The 22,991-nt window shown below is 36.4% G+C and overlaps 1 protein-coding gene across 3 annotated transcripts; it reads left to right on the forward strand.

The window, feature by feature from the left end:
• The first annotated feature begins 4,503 nt into the window (after positions 1–4,503).
• Positions 4,504–22,988, forward strand: LOC128209631 (brain-specific homeobox/POU domain protein 3-like). Of its 3 annotated transcripts, XM_052913744.1 has the most exons (3): positions 4,504–4,637; positions 10,691–10,771; positions 21,323–22,988. In XM_052913744.1, exons 1-3 carry the CDS (start codon positions 4,605–4,607, stop codon positions 22,208–22,210), a joined length of 1,002 nt encoding a protein of 333 aa, XP_052769704.1. In that variant the 5' UTR covers positions 4,504–4,604; the 3' UTR covers positions 22,211–22,988. The 3 variants fall into 3 exon arrangements, with proteins under 3 accessions (XP_052769704.1, XP_052769703.1, XP_052769705.1); XM_052913743.1 differs by lacking the exons at positions 4,504–4,637; positions 10,691–10,771 and adding an exon at positions 18,752–19,014; XM_052913745.1 differs by lacking the exons at positions 4,504–4,637; positions 10,691–10,771 and adding an exon at positions 20,379–20,514.
• The last annotated feature ends 3 nt before the right edge of the window (positions 22,989–22,991 follow it).

Below are 22,991 nucleotides of genomic sequence, written 5' to 3' on the forward strand. Positions count from 1 at the left end.
ATTCCTACTTTGAAATAAGATACCATATTAGGCCGCTAGGCCGCTAGGCCGCCGCTAGGCCGCTAGATCGCTTGATCGACTTTTTTGAAAAAATTGTTGAAAATCGCTTGAAATTGATATTTCGTGCACAAACACATTTAATTTATCATTGTTTATAAGAAAAAGCATATATTCCTACTTTGAAATAAGAAACTATATTAGGCCGCTAGGACGATAGGCCGCTAGGCCGCTAACTTCACGCCGCTAGGCCGCTAACTTCACGCCGCTAGGCCGCTAGGCCGCTAACTTCACGCCGCTAGGCCGCTAACTTCACGCCGCTAGGCCGCTAGGCCGCTAACTTCACGCCGCTAGGCCGCTAACTTCACGCCGCTAGGCCGCTAGGCCGCTAACTTCACGCCGCTAGGCCGCTAGGCCGCTAACTTCACGTACATCAAATCCACAGACAAAACCGCCAAATAGTTTACGTGTGGTGGAAAATTGTCATGCTTCCGAAATTCGGCGAAAATGACGTTTCGCCGAATGTTTTTCTTTTTAGATATTAATGGATTTGAATCTTGAAAGAAAATTGAACTAAATAGATGATAATTGTTTGTTTCAGTTCAAGATCGTAAAATATTTTACCGAGTGAGTACAAACAGCTGTTTTTCACGAGCAGCGTAACGGAGAGTGACATATTTACTTTTGATGTTTCACGAGGGAAAACGTATTGCGATCTTACATTGAAACAAACATTGTTTCTTGTTGTTATATGCTTTAAAAGGACATAGATAACACTTGTTGCTTTTCTAAAAAAAGCGTCACCGTGTATTGGAACATACGTCATTTCGGTATTGACGTCATTGAAATTGTGGCCAAGCCCTGTGTGCACGTTTTATTTGTTAGTGAGGGAGAGCTACAGTTTCAAAATAGTGTACATACAAAATTGTTATTTCACTTTTTGAAACAATGTTATATCATTTTTAATTGCTTATAAATCTCTATAAACCACCGGACAGCATAATTAGATACGAAAACGCACTTTGTATTTCAACAATTTGAATAAGATGAAAAGAACAGTAAATTATATGTTTTAGCACAGGCAAATGTATGATAACCGTATTGTTCCTATCAAAAGAAACCTCAAACATTTGAAAGAAATACCTCATTCAAAAATGGTTTTGTTCATATTTCGAGCAGCAACGTATTGACAATAGAAATAATGCGTGGGATTATTGTTACAGTGTTGATTTCATTTATACATGAAAGGCAAATTCATTCAAATAATTTATTTCAAAAGAAGAACTATCAGTAACAGCATCAAAGGCATCTCATGATCAATTAATAACAGTACAATAGTCTAGTAGCTGATGTTTCTGCACATTAATGTGTGTGTGCAATATGAATATATATCATCAGTTACATAGTTGAGGGTTGTGAACATTTCCATAACATCATAATGGACCCCATTACTCAAGAAATTTGTCTTACGAACGGCAATAATAATACAAAAATGTCCGATTTGAAGTGTTCGGAGAACATTTCGATATACTAACTCGAAGTTTAGAAACATTTAAGACAATTAGTATAGTCGATAGTATTACATGTAGTTATCAAGTGCTTTATTTCTGCAGGGGGTGACTGAGGGGTAAAACTATAATGCAGCCAATGGGCGCGGCTAGACATAAAACACTCTAAATACACCAACAAAAAGTGTATGACATTCATGTCAAAGTAGGGCTCACTCAGCTTCCCTTTGAGCTTATGTTGAAAATGCATCATGCAAAGTGAACCAAGGTGACGTGCTCATAGCCTGGCCAAGACCGCCCCACTTGTTTTTCTCTCTTTTTAGTTTATGCAGCGAATAAAATGTAAGTCATCGTTGTTACAGAACCATTCTTTTATTGTTCTCTTCGTTTATGATTTACGACACTATTTTGTTAACAAATTTGAATATAAAACATTGCACTACTTTTGACGACATCTGGCTACAAACTCGTATAAGTTTCATGCAACACAGAGAATGCATATAATTTGCTGAGTTAGAGAAAATGGCAACGCCAGATAAGAGAACAATTCGGGCCATCGTTCGATTGTTAACACGTTTTGGAATTACACTGTCGGGAACCATGCAATTGGTTTCAAAGACGTAGAGGAAAATAAAGGTTTCCGAAAGAGAAAGTGCGGCGATGTCAAGAACAAGAGTTACGAAGATCGCCAAAAAACTATTCGTCAACTGTGTGATGAGCTTTAACTAGCTTACGAAACTGCCCAAAGTAGACTCACAAACGAGCTAAAATACAAATAAAAAATGGAAGATATGATTATATCTCAGGACGAAGACGAGCAGCATGTGAAACTCTTAAAGCTATTTTTGAACAAATGACGGCGAGGGGGCGATAGGTTCCTCGACCGTAGCGGGAGACTTGGTTGTACCACTTTGACCCGCATGGAGCGCAGTCCCCTCGGATCTCATTAATTCTGTTATACCTATATAAATAAAAATATACTGTTTTGATGTTTGGCTTTTTTAGTTTTTAGAGAGAATTATATGTAAAACTTTCATACACGAATACCCCGGTCCCTTCTAAACCATAAACGTCCATGTCCATATCAACCTGCGATCAATTTCACGGAATCATACCGCAAATATTTGATGTACAGAACGTGTCAGAAGCTTCATTAATGGGATTGCCATTTTCAAATACCTGCTTGTATTTCCATGAATAAAATATAAGTTTATGAAATTAGCTTTTACGCTTAAAAGAATTCCCATTCCGCCGTAAAGTTATTGAAACGAAGCAGACTCAAAAGACGTGTCTAGAATTTTCATAAATATTTCAGAAACCAAAATTTTCCATAACATCCTATCAGATGAACAAACCATCAGTTTTAAGGATTTAGATTTATATTAACAACGCTAATTATTATTTCATAGATATGCAAAGTACGCCAAGCCCGAGGGAGGAATACATCGCCACTGAGCTTTGTGGGCTCAGCCATTGCGCGTTCGATCTCTAATTTCTGAACAAATCCGGGTCATTTACGATGTTCTTACACAAGAGCAGACCACAATTTGTATTCCAGGCCCAGTTTGGTCTTCGTGCCCGCTTGTTTGCAAAGTTTTCTATGGAATCGATATGTTCAACAGGTTAATGGTTTCATTTTGTCTGAAATTGAAAAGGCGAAAGCTTCAGCTGAACAACTCGGCCTAAAAAGTCTGATGAACAGTCGTACAGCATGAACACAATTCCAATTAACACAACTAACACATATCTAAGTAAGACTTCAAGTTGTGTGCATATTTTTTCGCAAAAGAACAATTAGACAGACGGAAGAAATATGGATACAACTATTTTATGATTAATTTTGTAATAAAAATAAACTAGCAAAGATCTTAACGGTGTATACAACAGATGTGTGATGTGGTCGAAAACATGATCAAATTATCAGGAAATATTGTCGCTTAATTGTATTGTAATGAAATAAGGGCTAGAGACCTTTGCCAGTATGGTAAATGGCCCGGGGTCCCAATAACCGTACCCTGGATGGTGAAACCAGTCGATATAATTACCTGTAACTTGTGTCTTCATCAAGTTGATTACCGTCTTGAAAGACCGCAGCCTGATGTGTATTGGTTTCTTAGGAAGAAGATATCAAACTGTCCTTTGTTTTGATTAATTTAGGTTTAATCTCGGCCACATGGTTGGAATTACGGAGATTCAATCGTGATTAGTCCCTGACACGCAATTCCGACATTGTTCTAAGGTGCGAGGTGTGCTTTTCATAGGTTCTTTTCGCACCAAACAAAGTATTTAAAGTGACGCCGTTGGTAACATGCCGTAGACCAGCGAATTATATATTTTAGAATAGTATTTAAAACATAGACCATCGCACATACATTTCTGTATTGAAATAATTTATACTTGTATACGAATGACAATTTTTCTTAAATAAATAAAATAAATAAATAAAATAAAATAAAACATATGAAATGTGTTAATTGATTTCGTTATATATATATATATATATATATATATATATATATATATATATATATATATATATATATATATATATATATAAAACAAGAAAATCTGTCCTTTCTATAAAAATAGATTCTTAAAACAACGGGCATCCAATTGTCTAATGCAAAAAGGATTTAAATGTCAAGTGTTTTTTTCTGACTTTCCTCAGGTGATTGCATCTCTGATTGGCCCTGATCAATACATATTGTCTTTCAAATTAGCATCTCATTCTAGCCACGATTGTCCATTCAACATATGTTCCAAGAGCTAACTTTACCGTTAAAGAGCCTTCTACGATCATACCATATTTGTGCGAACAGGTGAGAGGCGTCCCGAATAAGATATCGGCGGACTCTTTGATCTTTATGTCTCTAAGGTAACCGGGACGCCTTCCACAGCCGCGATTCCATGCGGCAGCCAATGGGTGGCCCGGATACCCCGATTGATCCGGAAAATTGTAATATTATTAATGTCGGAGAAATAAGTTCCGATCTGCGAGCTCACTCATTATTTACGAGTAACTAGGCCTTTTCCTTACCTTTAAATGAGCAAACAATATTTTTCTTTTTAAAAAAGTTGGATTAGTTTTTAAAACCTTCCATGTCGTCGTACGGTCTATACCATCCTCATCAGGTAGGTCAGATGTCGTAAACACTTGTCGTCTGGTCAGTTTAAATTATTAATCGTCGCTTAGGTAAAATTCTGCTTAATTAATGAGGAGACTGAAATAGCTTTACAATAAGATGGTCTCATTTTTTATGAATGACAACATGAAATTTTGATTTCTTTTCGCACTCGTCTTTAACAATACATCTTACTTATTTATTTATACAGACGCCCTCTTTACTGAGGTTTTACCATGTATTTTGTAAATATTTAAAAAGCATTAACTACTTAAGAAAGAAAATCTTAACACGTTTATTCACACAAGTCTTAAGGCACAGATGCACAAGAACTGTCTGATTTATTTTGTTTATATTTGTTCGAGTCCGAATACATTTTATCGCAAGACGTCTTGGATAGTGAAAACGGCTTTAACTATTTTTACAAAAAAGAATGGATTAAATTTAAAAGAAAAATATATTTTAGATCATCAAAGCGTTCAGGTACGCACATGTACATTAACGGATTAATTTCATTTGTTCGAGTATTGTTTGACACCGAAACAATTTAGGTAGCATTTTATATATATTGAAATGTAAATATGTATTGATAAGACTTAAAGATACAAAACAACAAAACAAGTTCGTTATAACTTTTAATTCTAGATTTGATATGAGTTGAGACAAACATGTGTGAGACAATTGAAGAATGAAATGTGACCTGTGATTCAATATTTTTTTACTACATTTATAAATAAAAATTGTGCTATTTTTATGTATATAATTATATCATTTTATATAGTATGTATATTTTATTGAAGCGACTGTAGACTTGCATCTTGAAGATACAAAATGATGTTCTAAAATGTTTCATTTGAGATGTTTTAAGTAATTTCAAATTAGTGTCTGTGTGTTTGTGTGTTTCCATGATATAATACTCTTATATGGTTATATTATGTCCTTCAATATCATATAATTGTATATATAATGTTCATGCTTTAAGTATGTTTTATTTCTCTATGTTCGCTGAAATTATTCACCCTCCTGTATATACGTATGTTATGGAGGAAAAACAATCTAACTATCTAGCAAAAAAATTCTGATCGGTTACCCTTCGAAGTACTAACATCGCGAACATGCGAAATAGTTTGTATAGAAAACGTAAGACCAAAATGTACGTATACAATGTTGCTTGCCTTTGCAAAATTAAACTGTCGTGTTTAGTTTGGTATAGTACCTACAATATACAGTATCCGGATAAAATGCAACTAATAGCAATCATATTATTTTACAGATTTTAGTAGCAACCAAAAATATATTTCTTAATTTCTCTCTTTCATTAGAAGATTTTAGGTGAAAACGAATCATTTTATAAAATAAATTTCAAAACAAGGTATATTCAGTTTCTCTTCTATATGTCTGATAAGTGTTTGAAAACTAAAACCAAAATATATAATATGAATAAAAAATATATATAAAAGTATCGGCTAGCGTGTTTTTGTCATTTGAATAAGCAAAAGTAACACTTTCAGATGATATTAGTATCACGTCAATGGTCGTCATCAAGCATCAAAGTGAACACCATGGCCGATGGGTCTATTTTTATTTCTATGATGTCTTCGCTTCGTAAAGAGGTGGAAAACTGGATTGTCCTGTCTTTACTTGCAACTGTAAAAAAACTCATCTCGAAATATTTAAATAAGTGTCAAAAAGGATCAATTAACGATGAACCGTTTTTAAAAACATTAAAGACTACTTTCAAAGTGTTTTAAGACCTTCAGCTGGCTAAAATTGCTGGGAGAGATTCCAGGTTGATGGCGTGTTACGTCGATGATGCTGAGTCGTGACCACCGGCCCATGATTTATGCATAAACCACGATAATTTCATTACTAGAAATTACCGCTATATACATTGTGCTGAAGACAAAAGAACACTTGGTATCAAAAATGTCCTACAATTACTTTTTTCTGTAAACAAGAAATGTAACAACAACAACAACAACAACAACCAAAAACAACATGACCACTCTTTTAATTTGTAATTAAAATAAACAGAAAATGAAACTATTTCATTTAGTGTATTTAAGTTTTTATTCACTATTTTCAAAAATGCAAAATAATGTAAACATGATAAAACTTGCTATGTGGCTCCTTGGCTGGTATGATTTTTGTGTTCGAAAAATGAAATTGAACTAGAAATAAGCATGCTTGCCGCGACAAATTTATAATGGATACTTATTTATTCAGACATCCCGTCCAGATCACTATCGGTCACCTATTGTCCTGTGTACACAATGGGCACGAGCAATGCACGAGGACGACACAATTGTGTGTAGAAACCGTTCAATAACAATTATACGCTTATGAGTTTAGGTCAAATGGAAAAGAGCAAACACTTAGAACACTATAGAAAATAAATAAATAAATAATTAAATAAATAAATAAATAAATAAATAAATAAATAAATAAATAAATAAATAAATAAATAAATAAATAAAAATGCTCAGAAAACCATTTACAACTTCGTGACTTCACGTTATCCGCGACTCTAACGACAACACACAATTAATCGGCATAATTACAAAATGATAGAAAGAAAATTGATTCAAATACATAATTATTCAAACTTTTTGAATTTTTTTTCCCTAAATGTTTCTATTAAACAAAGTTACAGATGCGTTTTATTGCAATGTCTACGTATAATTAACACTTTTTCTTTTTTATATTAATAACGTTATTATCAAAATGGAATACTTACCATTCAAAATGTTATGAGTTAAAAGCTGACAATGTATTGAACTTTTTATGGCATTTAACACCGTATTTGTTTCATAATCTTGTTATAAGTAATTAATATTTTCCAAAAGTGCATTGTTTAGTAAGTAGTTTAAGGTTTATCACTCAAAATTTATGTTTGTTATATATGCGGGGGTTACATAATCATTCAGAGATGGGGGTTTTCACATCATCAGTCAGAGATGGGTTTTTTACATCATCAGTCAGAGATGGGGGGTTTTCACATCATCAATCAGAGATGGGGGTTTTCACATCATCAGTCAGACATGGGGGTTTTCACATCATCAGTCAGAGATGGGGGTTTTCACATCATCAGTCAGAGATGGGGGTTTTCACATCATCAGTCAGAGATGGGGGTTTTCACATCATCAGTCAGAGATGGGGTTTTTCACATCATCAGTCAGAGATGGGGGTTTTCACATCATCAGTCAGAGATGGGTTTTCACATCATCAGTCAGAGATGTGGGTTTTCACATCATCAGTCAGAGATGGGGTTTTTCACATCATCAGTCAGAGATGTTTTTTTTTCACATCATCAGTCAGAGATGGGGGTTTTCACATCATCATTCAGAGATGGGGGTTTTCACATCATCAGTCAGAGATGGGGGTTTTCACATCATCAGTCAGAGATGGGGGGTTTCACATCATCATTCAGAGATGGGGGTTTTCACATCATCAGTCAGAGATTGTTTTTTTACATCATCAGTCAGAGATGGGATTTTTTTTATATAATAATACACAAAATAAGAAGCTTTTCTAGACGGTTTTCACTCTTTGTCCAATAAACTTAAAATGTGCAGGTTCATGTTTGCGTTTGCCTTCAAGGAAATGGATGCACAAAGCGGCACTTTCCTGAAATCCGAGTTTAAAAATATCAAACCATTATATATTATTCATTTTTTCCTATTTTAAAAGCGGTTCATTTCACCAAATGATTATGATAAAAAGTAAAGTTAAATGCCATCTATAGTGCAATATTCATTAAATGTACTTGTAAAGACATTTGAAAAGACAGAACTATATCGAAGTATTTGATCTTTATATTTGTTCTAAAGCAGAAAACTTACTTTTGCTTACTAAGTATAGTCTATATATACTCAAAGAAAGATTTTGATTGTGTTGATCATAAATTTACAGAACATTTCGATAAAGTGTTTTTTCATCGTCTTTAACTGATACTGCCAACTATTTGCCTGACACTGCCAACTATCTGCCTGATAATGCAACCATTCTTGACTGATATTGCCAACAATCTCTGACTGATACTGCCAACTATCTGCCCGATACTGCCACCATATCTAACTGATACTGCCACTATACCTGACTGATACTGCTAACAATCTCTGACTGATACTGCCAACAATCTCTGACTGATACTGCCAACTATCTGCCCGATACTGCCACCATATCTAACTGATACTGCCACTATACCTGACTGATACTGATAACAATCTCTGACTGATACTGCCACCAATCTCTGACTGATACTGCCAACAATCTCTGACTGATACTGCCAACTATCTGCCCGATACTGCCACCATATCTAACTGATACTGCCACTATACCTGACTGATACTGACACAATATCTGACTGATACTGCCAACATTCTGACTGATACTGCCAACAATTTCTGACTGATACTGCTAACAATCTCTGACTGATACTGCCAACAATCTCTGACTGATACTACCACCAATCTGACTGATACTGCCAACTATCTGACTGATACTGCCAACAATCTCTGACTGATACTTCCACCAATCTGACTGATACTGCCAACTATCTGCCCGATAATGCCACCATATCTAACTGATACTGCCACTATACCTGACTGATACTGCCACCATCTCTGACTGATATTGCCACCATCTCTAACTGATACTGCCACCGTCTCTTACTGATACTGCCACCGTCTCTTACTGGTACTGCCACCGTCTCTTACTGATACTGCCACCGTCTCTTACTGGTACTGCCAACATCTCTGACTGATACTGCCACCATCTCTTACTGATACTGCCACCGTCTCTTACTGATACTGCCACCATCTCTAACTGATACTGCCACCGTCTCTTACTGATACTGCCACCGTCTCTTACTGATATTGCCACCATCTCTAACTGATACTGCCACCGTCTCTTACTGATACTGCCACCGTCTCTTCCTGATACTGCCACCGTCTCTTACTGATACTGCCACCGTCTCTTACTGGTACTGCCAACATCTCTGACTGATACTGCCACCATCTCTGACTGTTACTGCCAATGATCTCCGACTGGTCCTGCCACCAATCTGACTGGTCCTTACACCATCTCCGACTGAAACTGCCAACAATCTGACTGGTCCTGCCACCATCTCTCACTAATACTGCCAACAATCTCTGACTGATACTGCCAATAATCTCTGACTGATATTGCCACTATCTCTGAATGATACTGCCAACAATCTGACTGGTCCTGCCACCATCTCTCACTAATACTGCCAATAATCTCTGACTGATATTGCCACTATCTCTGAATGATACTGCCACAATCTCTGACTGATACTGCCAACAATCTCACTGGTCTTGCAACCATCTAAGACTGATACTGCCACAATCTCTGACTGATACTACCACCATCTCTAACTGATATTGCTCACAATCTCTGACTGATACTGCCACACTCTTTGACTGATACGGCCACAATCTCTGACTGATACTGCCACAATCTTTGACTAATACTGCCAGCATTTTCTGACTGATACTGCCAACAATCTCTGACTGATACTGCCACCGTCTCTGACTAATACTGCCACAAGCCAACTGTTCCTGCCACCATCTCTGACTGAAACTGCCAACTATCTGGCTGATACTCCTAACAATCTGACTGATACTGCCAACAATCTCTGACTGATACTGCCAACAATCTGACTGATACTGCCAACTTTCTGACTGATACTGCCAACAATCTCTGAATGATACTACCAACAATCTGACTGATACTGCCAACTATCTGCCTGATACTTCCAACTATCTGCCTGATACTGCAACGCATGGGGTTTTGCTGTACTCTTATTATAAGGGTTGAGCAAACTGAATCCATTTAGTTACCTATGTAATTATTTAAAAGACCTATCTGTAGTTATTGATTACCAGTTGAATATTGAGCTACTGTGATTGAAAGCAATCATTGACATATTTTTAGAGTACAATTAGAATGCACAGAGTAGTGGTCAACATACATACATATACATGTTGGTGAAAAATGCCTACGTGGGGACTAAATCTCTTGTATCACAATATTTTTCAGGGGCTGTCATCGATAGGGAGCGTGCGGGACCTAGGACCGGGACCGGAACACGATCAGTATCCGATATGGCCGCACAGCAAGGTAATTTATAGGGCCATCTTATTCCGTCATCTAACAAGGGAAGTAGCTCTACATAGCTCAGCGTAGACAAACAGAAAGAGTTGTCTATAGTGGGAGCGCAAAATGTAACGGATCCTAATAACAATAATAATAAAAATAAAATAAAATAATATAATAAGACAATGACTATGATAATAATAATAACAATAATAATAATAATAATAATAATAATAATAATAATAATAATAATAATAATAATAATAATAATATTGACACTGCGACTACTATTCTACTACTATTATAACAATATCTAATAAACGACGACAACAACCACTAAGAGTCCTTCTGATAGGACTACAACTAATATACCGGTATGCATACTTCTCACAGTAAACGGCCACTAATTCAACTACGACGATTACGACTAATTATGACCCCTCGACGATTACTCTACCTGACAACTAGATCTATAACTTCAGTAACACAACTACGTGTACCTATTTAACAACTGTGAAGTCGACGACTGCGACTATAACGACAATTTCTGATAATACGAGAGTACTACTCTATTATTCTAATAAAACTACTATTAAAACAACTACTTATTCAGCAATCACGATAACAACGACTCCTACGACTTCTTCTCAAAGTACGACAAGTTATTTACTCTGCTAAAAGAGCTATATGAAATACGACCACTAATTCAGCGACGATTATGAAGACGACTCCGACTAATCCGTCTAATACTACGACTCTACTGCTAGTATTACAACATGTTCTAATACAACTACCTCAGTTACTATTACTACGACGACGATGATGACTAATCATATTACGACTACCACTACAATGAAACCAATATCTGATACGGATAACAAAAAATATTAGCAATGAATGTGATACCAGATGAGGGTGTTCACACAGCTAAAAAGAACTACTCATTTGGTAAATCATTACTAGTATACATTTAGAAAAAAAGCCGAATGAAAAGAACTATTATTGTACTTCATTCGTACTCTATCAACCGTGTCAATACTGAATATATTATATTCAAAAAAAGTACAGTTTGTAAATCAAATAAAAATACACATCATGACAACAAATTACTAAAGCTAAATTTATTTTGAGGTATAACAATACAAACCATGCATAATGATAAAAAAGAAGGTCTGTTGAAAAGATATTTTCGATTCAAATTCGTTACTAGTGCAATCTGATTAAAATCATATCCCTAAACTGCTTCATTTATATAAAAAGTAATAGATAAGTAAGGAAGAGCGCGTACTATAGTGAGATTGGTTACTGTTGGTAACCCTTTAGTTCCAAACATCGTCACCACAAGGAACCGTTTCCAGCGGGCTTGTCTTGTTTAAAGACAGTGGCAATTATCTTGGAGAGTTGTTTTACTGGATAATTTCCTCGAGACCAGCATTTAGCGGCGGGGTGGCCAGTCGGGGATCAATACCAGCACATCGGGGAAGAACAGCAGACGACAAAATTAACCAATTTTGCTATAATCTCAGAAATTGGCTACTGAAGATACCGGTACTCAATAAACAAATTGACAACAATACAAGACAATCGGTTGGCCATTTAGAGTTCGGGTAATTGGTGTCTTGAACAAAAACAATGATGCACGTGCACTGCGGAAGTGTTTTCCGTCTTCCTGACACCCTGGGGCGGCAGACAGAGGAAGTCACCTTGTTATACCCACATCGCCTCTCTTTGCCCTTCATGGAACGACGGTGAGGTTGATTTGAGAGAGACAAATGAACATTCTTGACAGTGCCGGGGTAAATTGAGGTAAACAGATATGTAACTGGAGGTTTGAATGATGGGAGGCTGTGGCTTTATTAGAGGTACATGCGGTAAACGCGCGTTGGGAAAGGGATCTGACGTTCCATGGCAGGCGACGAATTCGGGGACAGCGGACAAAATGCTGCAAGCGTTTCTTGTAATGGATGAAAGTGCTTGGAAATAGATTAATTTGATCAATTTCAGCAATAATAAATTCCCAAGGGGTAGCTCTGCAATAACATTTGGCCACAAATTAATGAACGATGAGACAAACATCACAGATGAGAGTGATAGTAGAACGGATGTCCCGTGGGGCGGCAGACACAGGGAGTTAATGTCACCGACAAGCATATGTTTTCACTGCAGTCATGTCAGCACTGATCTGCCCACTCCAGGGCATATATTGTTGCTAGTATTGACTTCAATCGAAGAAAAAAATCAACATTTTTTTAACTTACCAAACCCTCCCATAGCAGTTTTCATTTTGACGCAGTGTGTGCATGTGCCTAATCTAATTGCGAACATCATCCGGTTTCCCTGAGAACAGGACGACAAAGTCTTCAAAGTGGAAACTATGTTAACAAATCTTGATGTTCCATTTATGGGGGTTTAACAGTGGGCTACCATCCATAATCCTCTGTCATGTTGCCATTAGAAACATTATCAAACTGATATTATCCTATCGGCTGCTAAGGCAGACGACAATCACCCGCACTTTTATTAGATCACAACTCCCGTCAATTTCACCGGAAGGTGTCGCTCTGTTCCAGCACGTGCTAATGTTTCCACGCGCGTGCGAAAAGCGTGCCAGAAGAAAACAAAGTGGAAGTGACGTTGATTCTAGATGCATATGCCCTAATATTTTAATTCGTAAATCGACTATAAAGGCACGTGGCGGGAAGGAAAGAGAAACCTTTTTAACATCTTTGGTTTGTAACATTACGGGATCGAGGCCTACCGAACGAATCAAAAGATTGTCATTCGGTAAAGACTTGTTCGTTTCTTCTGTTATGTAATGATGAAAATGAGATAAATCTCGTGCATAAATTTACAGATATCTAAAACGTATCATTATTGAAAAACAACACAGTAACCACATTAGCTAGAAATCTGATACACAATCTCTGAAAGAACTAAAGAGAATTCGACCCTCGGGTGGTTTTCATTTTTCTTCTTTCTGTGGTCGATTTCAATAAACATAATATCAACAAATATCTCATATTTAACCAATAAAACAACCATATTACAACGCAACAAACTTCAATTCTGTCTGTGATGTTAACGGTCCATTGTTATTGAAATGAGTGGTTGAGTGTATCGGTCGGTAGATGGCGCTTGCCAGCTGCTGGTTCCCGTGCTCATGTCCCTGTGTCCGTGCACAGCTGGGACCCGTCGCACTGCCCCCTAGTCGCCGTATGGTGCTGTAGTTGTATGGTGAGCTAGGACGATCTAGGATCGTTTAGTTTCCTAGAAATTTCTTTCCTGTGTTGTACCAGTAAAATCGGTTTCATTTCATTCTTTAGAAAACAGAGAGTACAATATTTTGGCCATGTGCTAATTTGTGTCGTAATGAAAAGCATTAGTCTCTTGCGAGCTTGGAAGCAGGAATAGTTTCAATTAACTGTGGTTAATTAGTATCCAATCACTGTCCTAAAACGATCCATTTTCATTTAATTAGAATTGAGATTTAATGAATTGAATTGAATTGAAACCGAATGTCGAAACAAAAAATTACTTGTGGAATTAAATCTTATAATTCGATTTATTCTGTTCAAAACAATTACGAAGAATCTAATTACAGTGTGATCGAAAGAAACGGAGATGTCTATGACTGTTGACGATCGTAGTAGTTGGGTCATTTGTTGTAGACCTATGATTTCCCAAAAATATTTTGGTCTCCACTTCATCCCCATGGTGACCGGAAAGGAACGCACCTTAAAACCGGGCGTCTAAAATACGGCCCTCGTTTCAATCAGTGATACCCACTTCCCTATGCAAATTAAAGACATAATTTGATGTGGCATTAATTGAAATGAATACGATGTCTCAGTTTTTGTCTGAGAAACTTCTTAAACAATTATACAAATTACAGAGACTTTCCTTGGAACATCAATAGCTGCAGGTCCGCAGTCGTAGGCACAGGTGTTCCGCTTGATTGCTAGATGTCGTCCCGTGCCAGAAATATGGACACATTGCGCATGTAAATCAGACAGCTTGGCTGTGATCTTTGGCATATATCTTTCTTCTTTCTGAAAATATGTAAGTCTTTCATGACCTGGAAACTATTGTAGCATCACATGCAAATATTGTGAAACTCCATACACATGCAACGGCGAGGATAAGTTCCAATGAAAAACAAATTTCTTTATTTTCTTATTACAAATAGTATCAATTTTCCAAAGAGTTTTATAATCATTAACCCGTTCAATATACGTCATGCAACTCGGAGCATGTCTTAACTTACATTATACATGCAATATCGCGAAATGGCCAGGTTCGCATGTCTCTAAGAGTGTTGGCTTTCGGCTACCAGGTTTACATCATCTCAGGCCTTTATTGTGGCATTTGTTTCCCCGACTGCTCAATTTGTTACAATTTAACGAAGTATTTGTCTATGTAAGTCAGTGGTGAAGTCTGCAATTTTACTTACGATGCTTTTAACATATTGGCTCTTAACGGAGTTTCCTCCATGGATGGCGTCCAACTTGATTATTTTCCTGTTCAATTATTCATAACGGACACAAAATGTGCCGGCCAAGTCGTACTTGATTAGTCGACATGCGACACCGGTCCGCATTGGTCAAGACAGATTTCAAAATTGAAGGAAATAATTCCCAGATATGACACAAATATTGCGGAGACGTGTATTACCAATGCCGACTGATATCAAATAAGATGAAAATTGATGTTCATTTTTTTTTACGAAAACATTTTACAAAACAATTTTGCAAGACTTTGAAAGTTTCTTTTGTTCAGAATTTCCCTCTGCTACACTTATATATTGCAAAATATAATGCTAAGAAGTTAAAGAAATGTCTTTGTTCTAAATGAACTATTTGTTCAATGTAAGACATATTTTGCGTAGCTTATTACGGGTAAATATTTGATCGTCACAGAAGACGATGCTTGACACACGAGCGCTATTCACGAAGGTCCGTTAGATCAAATATTTGCATTCTTCATTTAAATGTTTGTCAAGGACCTGTTATTGGAATAAACCCCCTCCCGATCAATCATCTAGCCACCGAACCTAACATTGCAGAATTATTACAGTATCCTCTCTTTTATAACGTTTCAAATTATTTTCTAATTATATTACTTTGGAGGAGAAATTGATCTGTTGAGTAAATACCAAGCATTAAACTGAAATTTCTCATTGTTGGACCATTAATTTTATTTCAAGCAATAGTTCAAAACACTAAAATGTCAGGTGTATACGGGTACATTAGTATATTTTTTCTGGATTCTTCAGTTTTTGTCAAATAGTAAATGCATTTTGTGTTTGTGCATATTGTATTTTTAACAGCGAAGTTTGTAGTTTTTTTTAAACTCTTGAAACGCCAGCTTAAATATTAAGACAATGCCCCCCTCACCGAAATCCACATTAGCCGAGGAACGGCAGGTGCATGAGACTTCCGAGTCATCAGGACGCTGAATGACCGACAAGCGCTCCCGGCACCTCGATACGAATCGCCAAAATGGAGAACTGGTCCCGGGGGCCCTAATATCAGCTCATTGTACAATTTGACATTTTCAACTCCAAATAGGGTGTTTTAATGGCAGTTTAGCCGAGAACAATAGTGTTAGATATAAATTATAGCGAAGCACGCCACCGTTCATTGATATCTATCTGTTACATGACAATATGGTCGTCGGCCGGGGATTTTATTATCTGTTTAACAATACAGTCCACTAATTTAATTTAGTTACGTGCATTTGAGTTAACTGATAATTTTCAGATTTTAATGATTTCTCTTTCAAAGTAAATGATTTAAGAGCGGGATAATGGCATTGTCAGCGATGTTTAGAAATGTCCAGCCGACCGCTCTGGAAAGTTAAAAGTCCGGTATTGAAAGAGTTCGTGGCCAAAACTGCTTTTAGACAGACAGACAGACAGTTTATTGACTTGCACATAGTACATCGTCACAACACATACATTTTATAATACAACTTGACAACGTGTATTAGCAATTATAATAAACAATAATAAATACACATTACAACATACAAATATGTAGAAAAAAACACACACAACCCCCCCCCCCCAAAAAAAAAAAAAATAAAAAAAAAATAATAATAATAATAAATGAGAAGGTGAACATGGCTTATAAATGTAATCAATTATTGCAATTAAATAAGCTTGATCTTATTTTTTTAAGAGGTTCTGTAACGATACACAGATCTATAAGTTCCGTTCTGTAGTTGGCTTTATTAACTGGATACACTGACGGCTTTACAAAGTAGTATTTCTTTATATACTTCCTTCTTAGAGCATCAAAATAAGAACAGATGCATGAAAAGTGAAATTCATCTTCGATATCCAAAGAATTGCAGCATTGACAACACCTTTCAGCTCTAGGTATGTTATTTCTGGCATATCTACCAGTTTGAAGACGAAGTGAATGTACAGACAGACGTAATCGACTTAAGTAAAATATTTAACTTCCTGGTAAATATCTAAGTAGCTTTCATATTCTAAACATGATTTAACTGTTCTATATATAGACATAGACATAGAACATCTTGATGTCCGCTACCAGTCTCAGTTCGTCATGAATGCTCTAGGTCTCCGCTACCAGTCTCAGTTCGTCATGAATGCTCTAGGTCTCAGCTACCAGTCTCAGTTCGTCATGAATGCTCTAGGTCTCAGCTACCAGTCTCAGTTCGTCATGAATGCTCTAGGTCTCAGCTACCAGTCTCAGTTCGTCATGAATGCTCTAGGTCTCAGCTACCAGTCTCAGTTCGTCATGAATGCTCTAGTTCTCAGCTACCAGTTTAAGCTCATCATGCATGTTCTAAGTAAAAATGGTTTAAGAATTTAAGACAACTATACAACTTGTAATACTTTTAAGACACACACTCTTTAACCATACACTAATTATAACGAACTAGAATTGTTTATTGTATTTGTTGGAACACAATTCATACACTGTAAATATTTTATCCTTTTTTTATATCACCAAGTACAAACTGGCTGGTTTCATTGATAAAAAAACTCCGAATGTAGGTTACACACTAGGAGAACGCCACAGTGTTAAAATATTCATAATGTTTTCATATTTAAATATTCATACGGTTTTGTCTACGATGTCTGGAAATTCCAAAGGCCAAGAACTCAAATAACGGGGACATTCTTGTATAATTAATAAGATTCACACTTTGTAGTAAGGTCGTAAGTGTATTTCTATTTATTATTTATGAAGACCAAACAGTAAGAATTTAGTTTTTTGTTATCCACCTATACATATTTAAAAAAAACACACACACACAAAAAAAATACGCCATTTAATCTATTACTTGAAATGGAAGATTTGTGTATCAGACTGCTGTTGCAATGACACAACAAGACGAATGGTAACAAAATGAATCATACTTGTTTCAAAGGGAACTAGAATAAAGCGAAGACACTGTACAATATGGGTTAACAAACCCTCGCATTGATACAATCACAAAGAAAAACTGAAAACGTTCGCGGTCTGTTGCCAGCTTCTTCGCCGTCTTGAAAATGACAATTTAATTAGGTGACAAAACAGAATTATTGTCGTTAAAAGCATCTTGATTACAGGTGCGAGGGGTGGTAATTGATGCAGTCTCAATTACCTTGTTAGAGGGCCATAAAGGTGGTCCGGGGGACACCGGGCTGGGGCTGGTAGGTGTGAGCTCGTCACACCTCGCAACTCCACATATGGAGCACACTCAACATCTGCCAACTAACACAGATCTCCCAATTATACAATTAAACATCAGTTAAATAAAAATTGTAGCAAGCGCATTCAAAAACGCCGACAAATGTAGGTTGTCTAAATCACAATGAACTTAAATAAACTATTGTCAAAAATACCATACTGAGAGGCTGGGCTCGAATGCTTTTATGTGATTGGCTCATGGGTTTGAGAGCTTTCCCATTTATTGGAGATGAATTAGGAATCACGTGGTATTGGAAACTAAAACAGGTGCCTTCCCCATTGACGGAACTTCTCTATTGGAAAAGCGATACTCATTTCCTTATTGATAATCGTCTTATTAAGAATTCACAGTGAATTGGATACATAACATTTTGGGTGAAAATTTAAAAAAAAATCATAGTGGACGGAAGTTGCCAATTGTCCGTCATTGAGAGTTTCACTATGGAGGTTATGAAGCAGGGTTTCGGAATGCACCCGTCGCTGAACCCGGGCCACCTTCCCGGCCGCTACTCGCCGCCCTACCGACCTCCGGAACGCATGCGATGCATGACGTCGTCCTCGGTACGTAAAATCCCAGATTTCAGGAATTCGTAAATCTCATGGCAATCACCCTGAGACAGTTTTGTCCTCGCAAAACAGATTCATGAATAAATGAAAACGTATCGAGCTCTCGCTTTTTAATCACCTTTATTAGTTATTCTGTAGCGCCGTTGCCATTATTTGCCGTGTTTCATATTTTATGAAGTTTCGTTTTTATCTTTCTCAGAGCTAGAATTAGATTCATTGTTCGCTTACTTTCCGTCGAGGTTGGATAGTATACAGTTTACAAGGAATATAATTGGATACTTTACTTCTAGTATTCTTTATTCAAGAAATGTTCTTTATACAAAGGTAATTCCATACTTAAATAATATGATGGATAACAATATTATAATGTTAAAAGTTCGTGTGCGATTATGCAAATTATGTAACGATAACTCTTGAGTCAGCGAACGAGCAAATAATATTATCTTAATTTTTTTTTAAACAAATGAACAAATAGCAAAATAATAAGAAATTTGAAGGCATTTATATTAATTTACTATCTTTATAAATATTTTTACATTGATCTTTGAACCATTTTTTTATAGATTGGAAAACTATTCTCCATGAACAAGATTGATAAAATGTGGCGACATGTATTCACATCCATTTATTGTTTTATTCCTAACACTGAAAATACTGCATTAGGTAACTTTTTAAGCTTGAGGAACAATGGGTCTGTATTTCGGCTATTCGCTCGATATTTTGGCACGTTAGCATGGGTAAATTGAATCTGAACCCGGGGGTGTGGGACTGAAGACTGCCGGTGACAAATGACCTCACTCCGACATTAATCTTGGAAGCACGAGTAGAGAAAACGGTCTTCAAATAATCACTTTAAGTGTGTAAGAAATGCAAAAGAAAAAAAAGAGAGACAAAAAAGGAGTAAACCATGTTAATAAAAACATTGCATAAAATTACAACGTGCATGGGTCAACTGAATTTTTAACTAACCTAAATTGAGCGCGTATAAAATGTAATCAAGGTAAATCAGTTTTAGAGAGTTTATAGCTCTTTGGTCACTCGAAAAATGGACGTTTTGACAAATTCTAAAGTGACGAAACCAATAATTAAAATTGTATCTATGATTTTAGATTTTTTTATGAGAAAACCCAATATTTGATGAGGTATGGTTCACCTCTCGCGTGTTTTTGCATCCTCTTGCGGGTCATTAGCGGCGCGGGGCCAGGTGTAAGCGCGGTATTGTTGCGTTCTAATCGCACTACGGATCAATCAATAGTTAATCGATTAAATATTCTGCTCACTCAGACTCCAACCGCTTTCATTGCACATGAATTTGTACGATTTATTAACAGGCTTTCATACCTTGTAATTACATTAGATGTGACAATTGTAGGAATTAAGAAGGCACTTTCGTGCAAAGAACTTTATTTCAGGAGTGAAATCGTTTATTTACATATGCAATAAGGACTTTGAATTCATGCAGAGAACTCAAAGTTTTTATAAATGTTTATTGAGGTATATACATTTTTAATTCTGATTTTGTTTAATCAAGACGGATATCGCTGATTAATATTTTAAGCTTTAAAATGTTGAACTTTCAGAAAAGAATCAAATCAGCAAATAAAATAATAATACTTTTAAAGGAATAAAATAAACGAATGAACAAACGAATGTATGGATGGATGATGAATATATTTTTTTGAATAAATAAATAATAAGATAAATGCATAAATACATTAATAACTAAATAAATAAATGAATAAATAAATGAATAAATAAATAAAGAAATGAATTAATAAATAAATAAATAAATAAATAAATAAATAAATAAATAAATAAATAAATGAATAAATAAATAAATAAATAAATAAATAAATAAATAAATAAATAAATAAATAAATAAATAAATACGCGATGGATAAGATATATTTTAAGACTGAATACGATAATGAACAAAGAAATAAGATAAATATGTAACTCAAATAAATAAATGGTTATATAGATAAACAAACACATAAATAAAATTAGAAGAATGTATTTTGGGTCTCCACGTTCATTTTGTACAAATATTTAATGCAATATGAAATACATACGCATTTTTGTCATCAACTTTCCCGAAAGAGTGCGGTATTAAAAATGTGTAAAATTCTTCTGGTACATGTGGTATATACATACATTTTTTTTTTTATTATTAAAACAGTAATGTTAAAGCATCGTTTACAATATGACATAGATAAAAATGATTTAAAGAGTTTTTGTGCTTGAATGCATCTATAACATATTTGGAATATAGAAATTAATGTACCTGTTTTTGCATTTTCAGGGCAACTTTTTCGGTGGATTCGAGGACGGACTTCTTGCGCGGGCGGAAGCGCTGGCGGCGGTTGACATATCCAAGTCGCCCCAAAACATGAAACACGAAAGCCTGTATGGACCGCAAGTGACCGACATGTGCATGTCGCAGTCCGGACCCTCCCGCCAACAGATGGGTATGCCACCGGGGCCACCGGGCTTCGGGCCGTCCGACTCCATGTTGGACCAGCTGTCCTCCAATCACGGGATGCCACTGCCCGGGATGCCTGACCACCATAACATGGCACCACCCAGCTCTCACCACAACCACCACCAGATGTACTCGCCCATGTACTCACATCAGGCGCCCATGAACCACCCGCATGCCATGCCGCCCCACCACCAGGTCCACCATACTATGCACGACACAGAGTGCGACCCCAGAGAGCTCGAGGCGTTTGCCGAGCGCTTCAAACAACGCAGAATCAAGCTCGGTGTCACGCAGGCGGATGTAGGTTCGGCGCTCGCAAACCTTAAGTTACCCGGTGTTGGCTGTCTCAGTCAAAGTACAATATGCAGGTTCGAGTCTCTGACACTGAGCCACAATAACATGATCGCGCTTAAACCCATTCTTCAAACGTGGCTAGAGGAGGCTGAAAAGGCCGCAAGAGATAAAATCGAGGCCGAACAAAATGGCCTTATATCCGGCGCAGACAAAAAGCGCAAACGGACATCCATCGCAGCGCCCGAAAAGCGTTCTCTAGAGGCTTATTTCGCAGTTCAGCCACGCCCATCTGGTGAGAAAATTGCTCAAATTGCTGAAAAATTGGACTTGAAGAAAAATGTAGTCAGAGTTTGGTTTTGTAATCAAAGACAAAAACAAAAGCGAATGAAATTCTCAGCTGTTGCGGGACATTGAAACGAACTGTAGACATTGTTTTATTTATTCTAGAGATTATGTGCACACAGCTTAGCTAAGGCAACTGCACACTAACGAATTTGTCAAAGGCAATTGACTTGTAAATATGTAAATAGTGCATTAAATGAAACGTTTTTCTATCATTTTAAGTGTGCAATTGAAAGTGCAATGTTTGTTCACCTGAGCTTGGTATTCTGAGAAATCCGCATGGCTAGTCAACAGAGGTCAGAGACTGTCCTTGACCTTGAAATGACCTTCACATTACCTATACCCTGTGAAGGTCACTACAGAGAATACTAGTCAGTTATCTGTGTTGTAAACCGCGCTGTGGAGGATATTTTCATGCCTCTTGGTATTTAATGCAATTGAAATCTCAAATTTATTTATTTAAACTGTTGTTTATTTATTATTATTTATTTAAAATGATTTTAAACTGTTAACGGTCAGTTTCTCTGATAGACTTCTTTTGAAGGAAATAGGTTTCAAAGACGCGTATAGACTTCCATATGTAACCATTCCAGAACAGACATTCCGTATTAACACGTGTGTGGAGTATTAGTCATTGGTTCCTTTAACAGTAAATTCTTACTACATGTAATACTCAAGAACAATGTAGATGAAACGAATTCATTCCCCACGTTTTCACATGACCTCAGCAGAAGTTTGTAAATGGGTGCCCTCACAATCATATTAATATTGTCTATCATGTCATTTTGTTGATTGTTTGATTGTTTTTATATATTTTCGTTTGTTATATTGAAATAAATATGTATGCATATAT

This window comes from Mya arenaria, chromosome 11 (assembly GCF_026914265.1).
Source record: "Mya arenaria isolate MELC-2E11 chromosome 11, ASM2691426v1".
NCBI lineage: Eukaryota > Metazoa > Mollusca > Bivalvia > Myida > Myidae > Mya > Mya arenaria.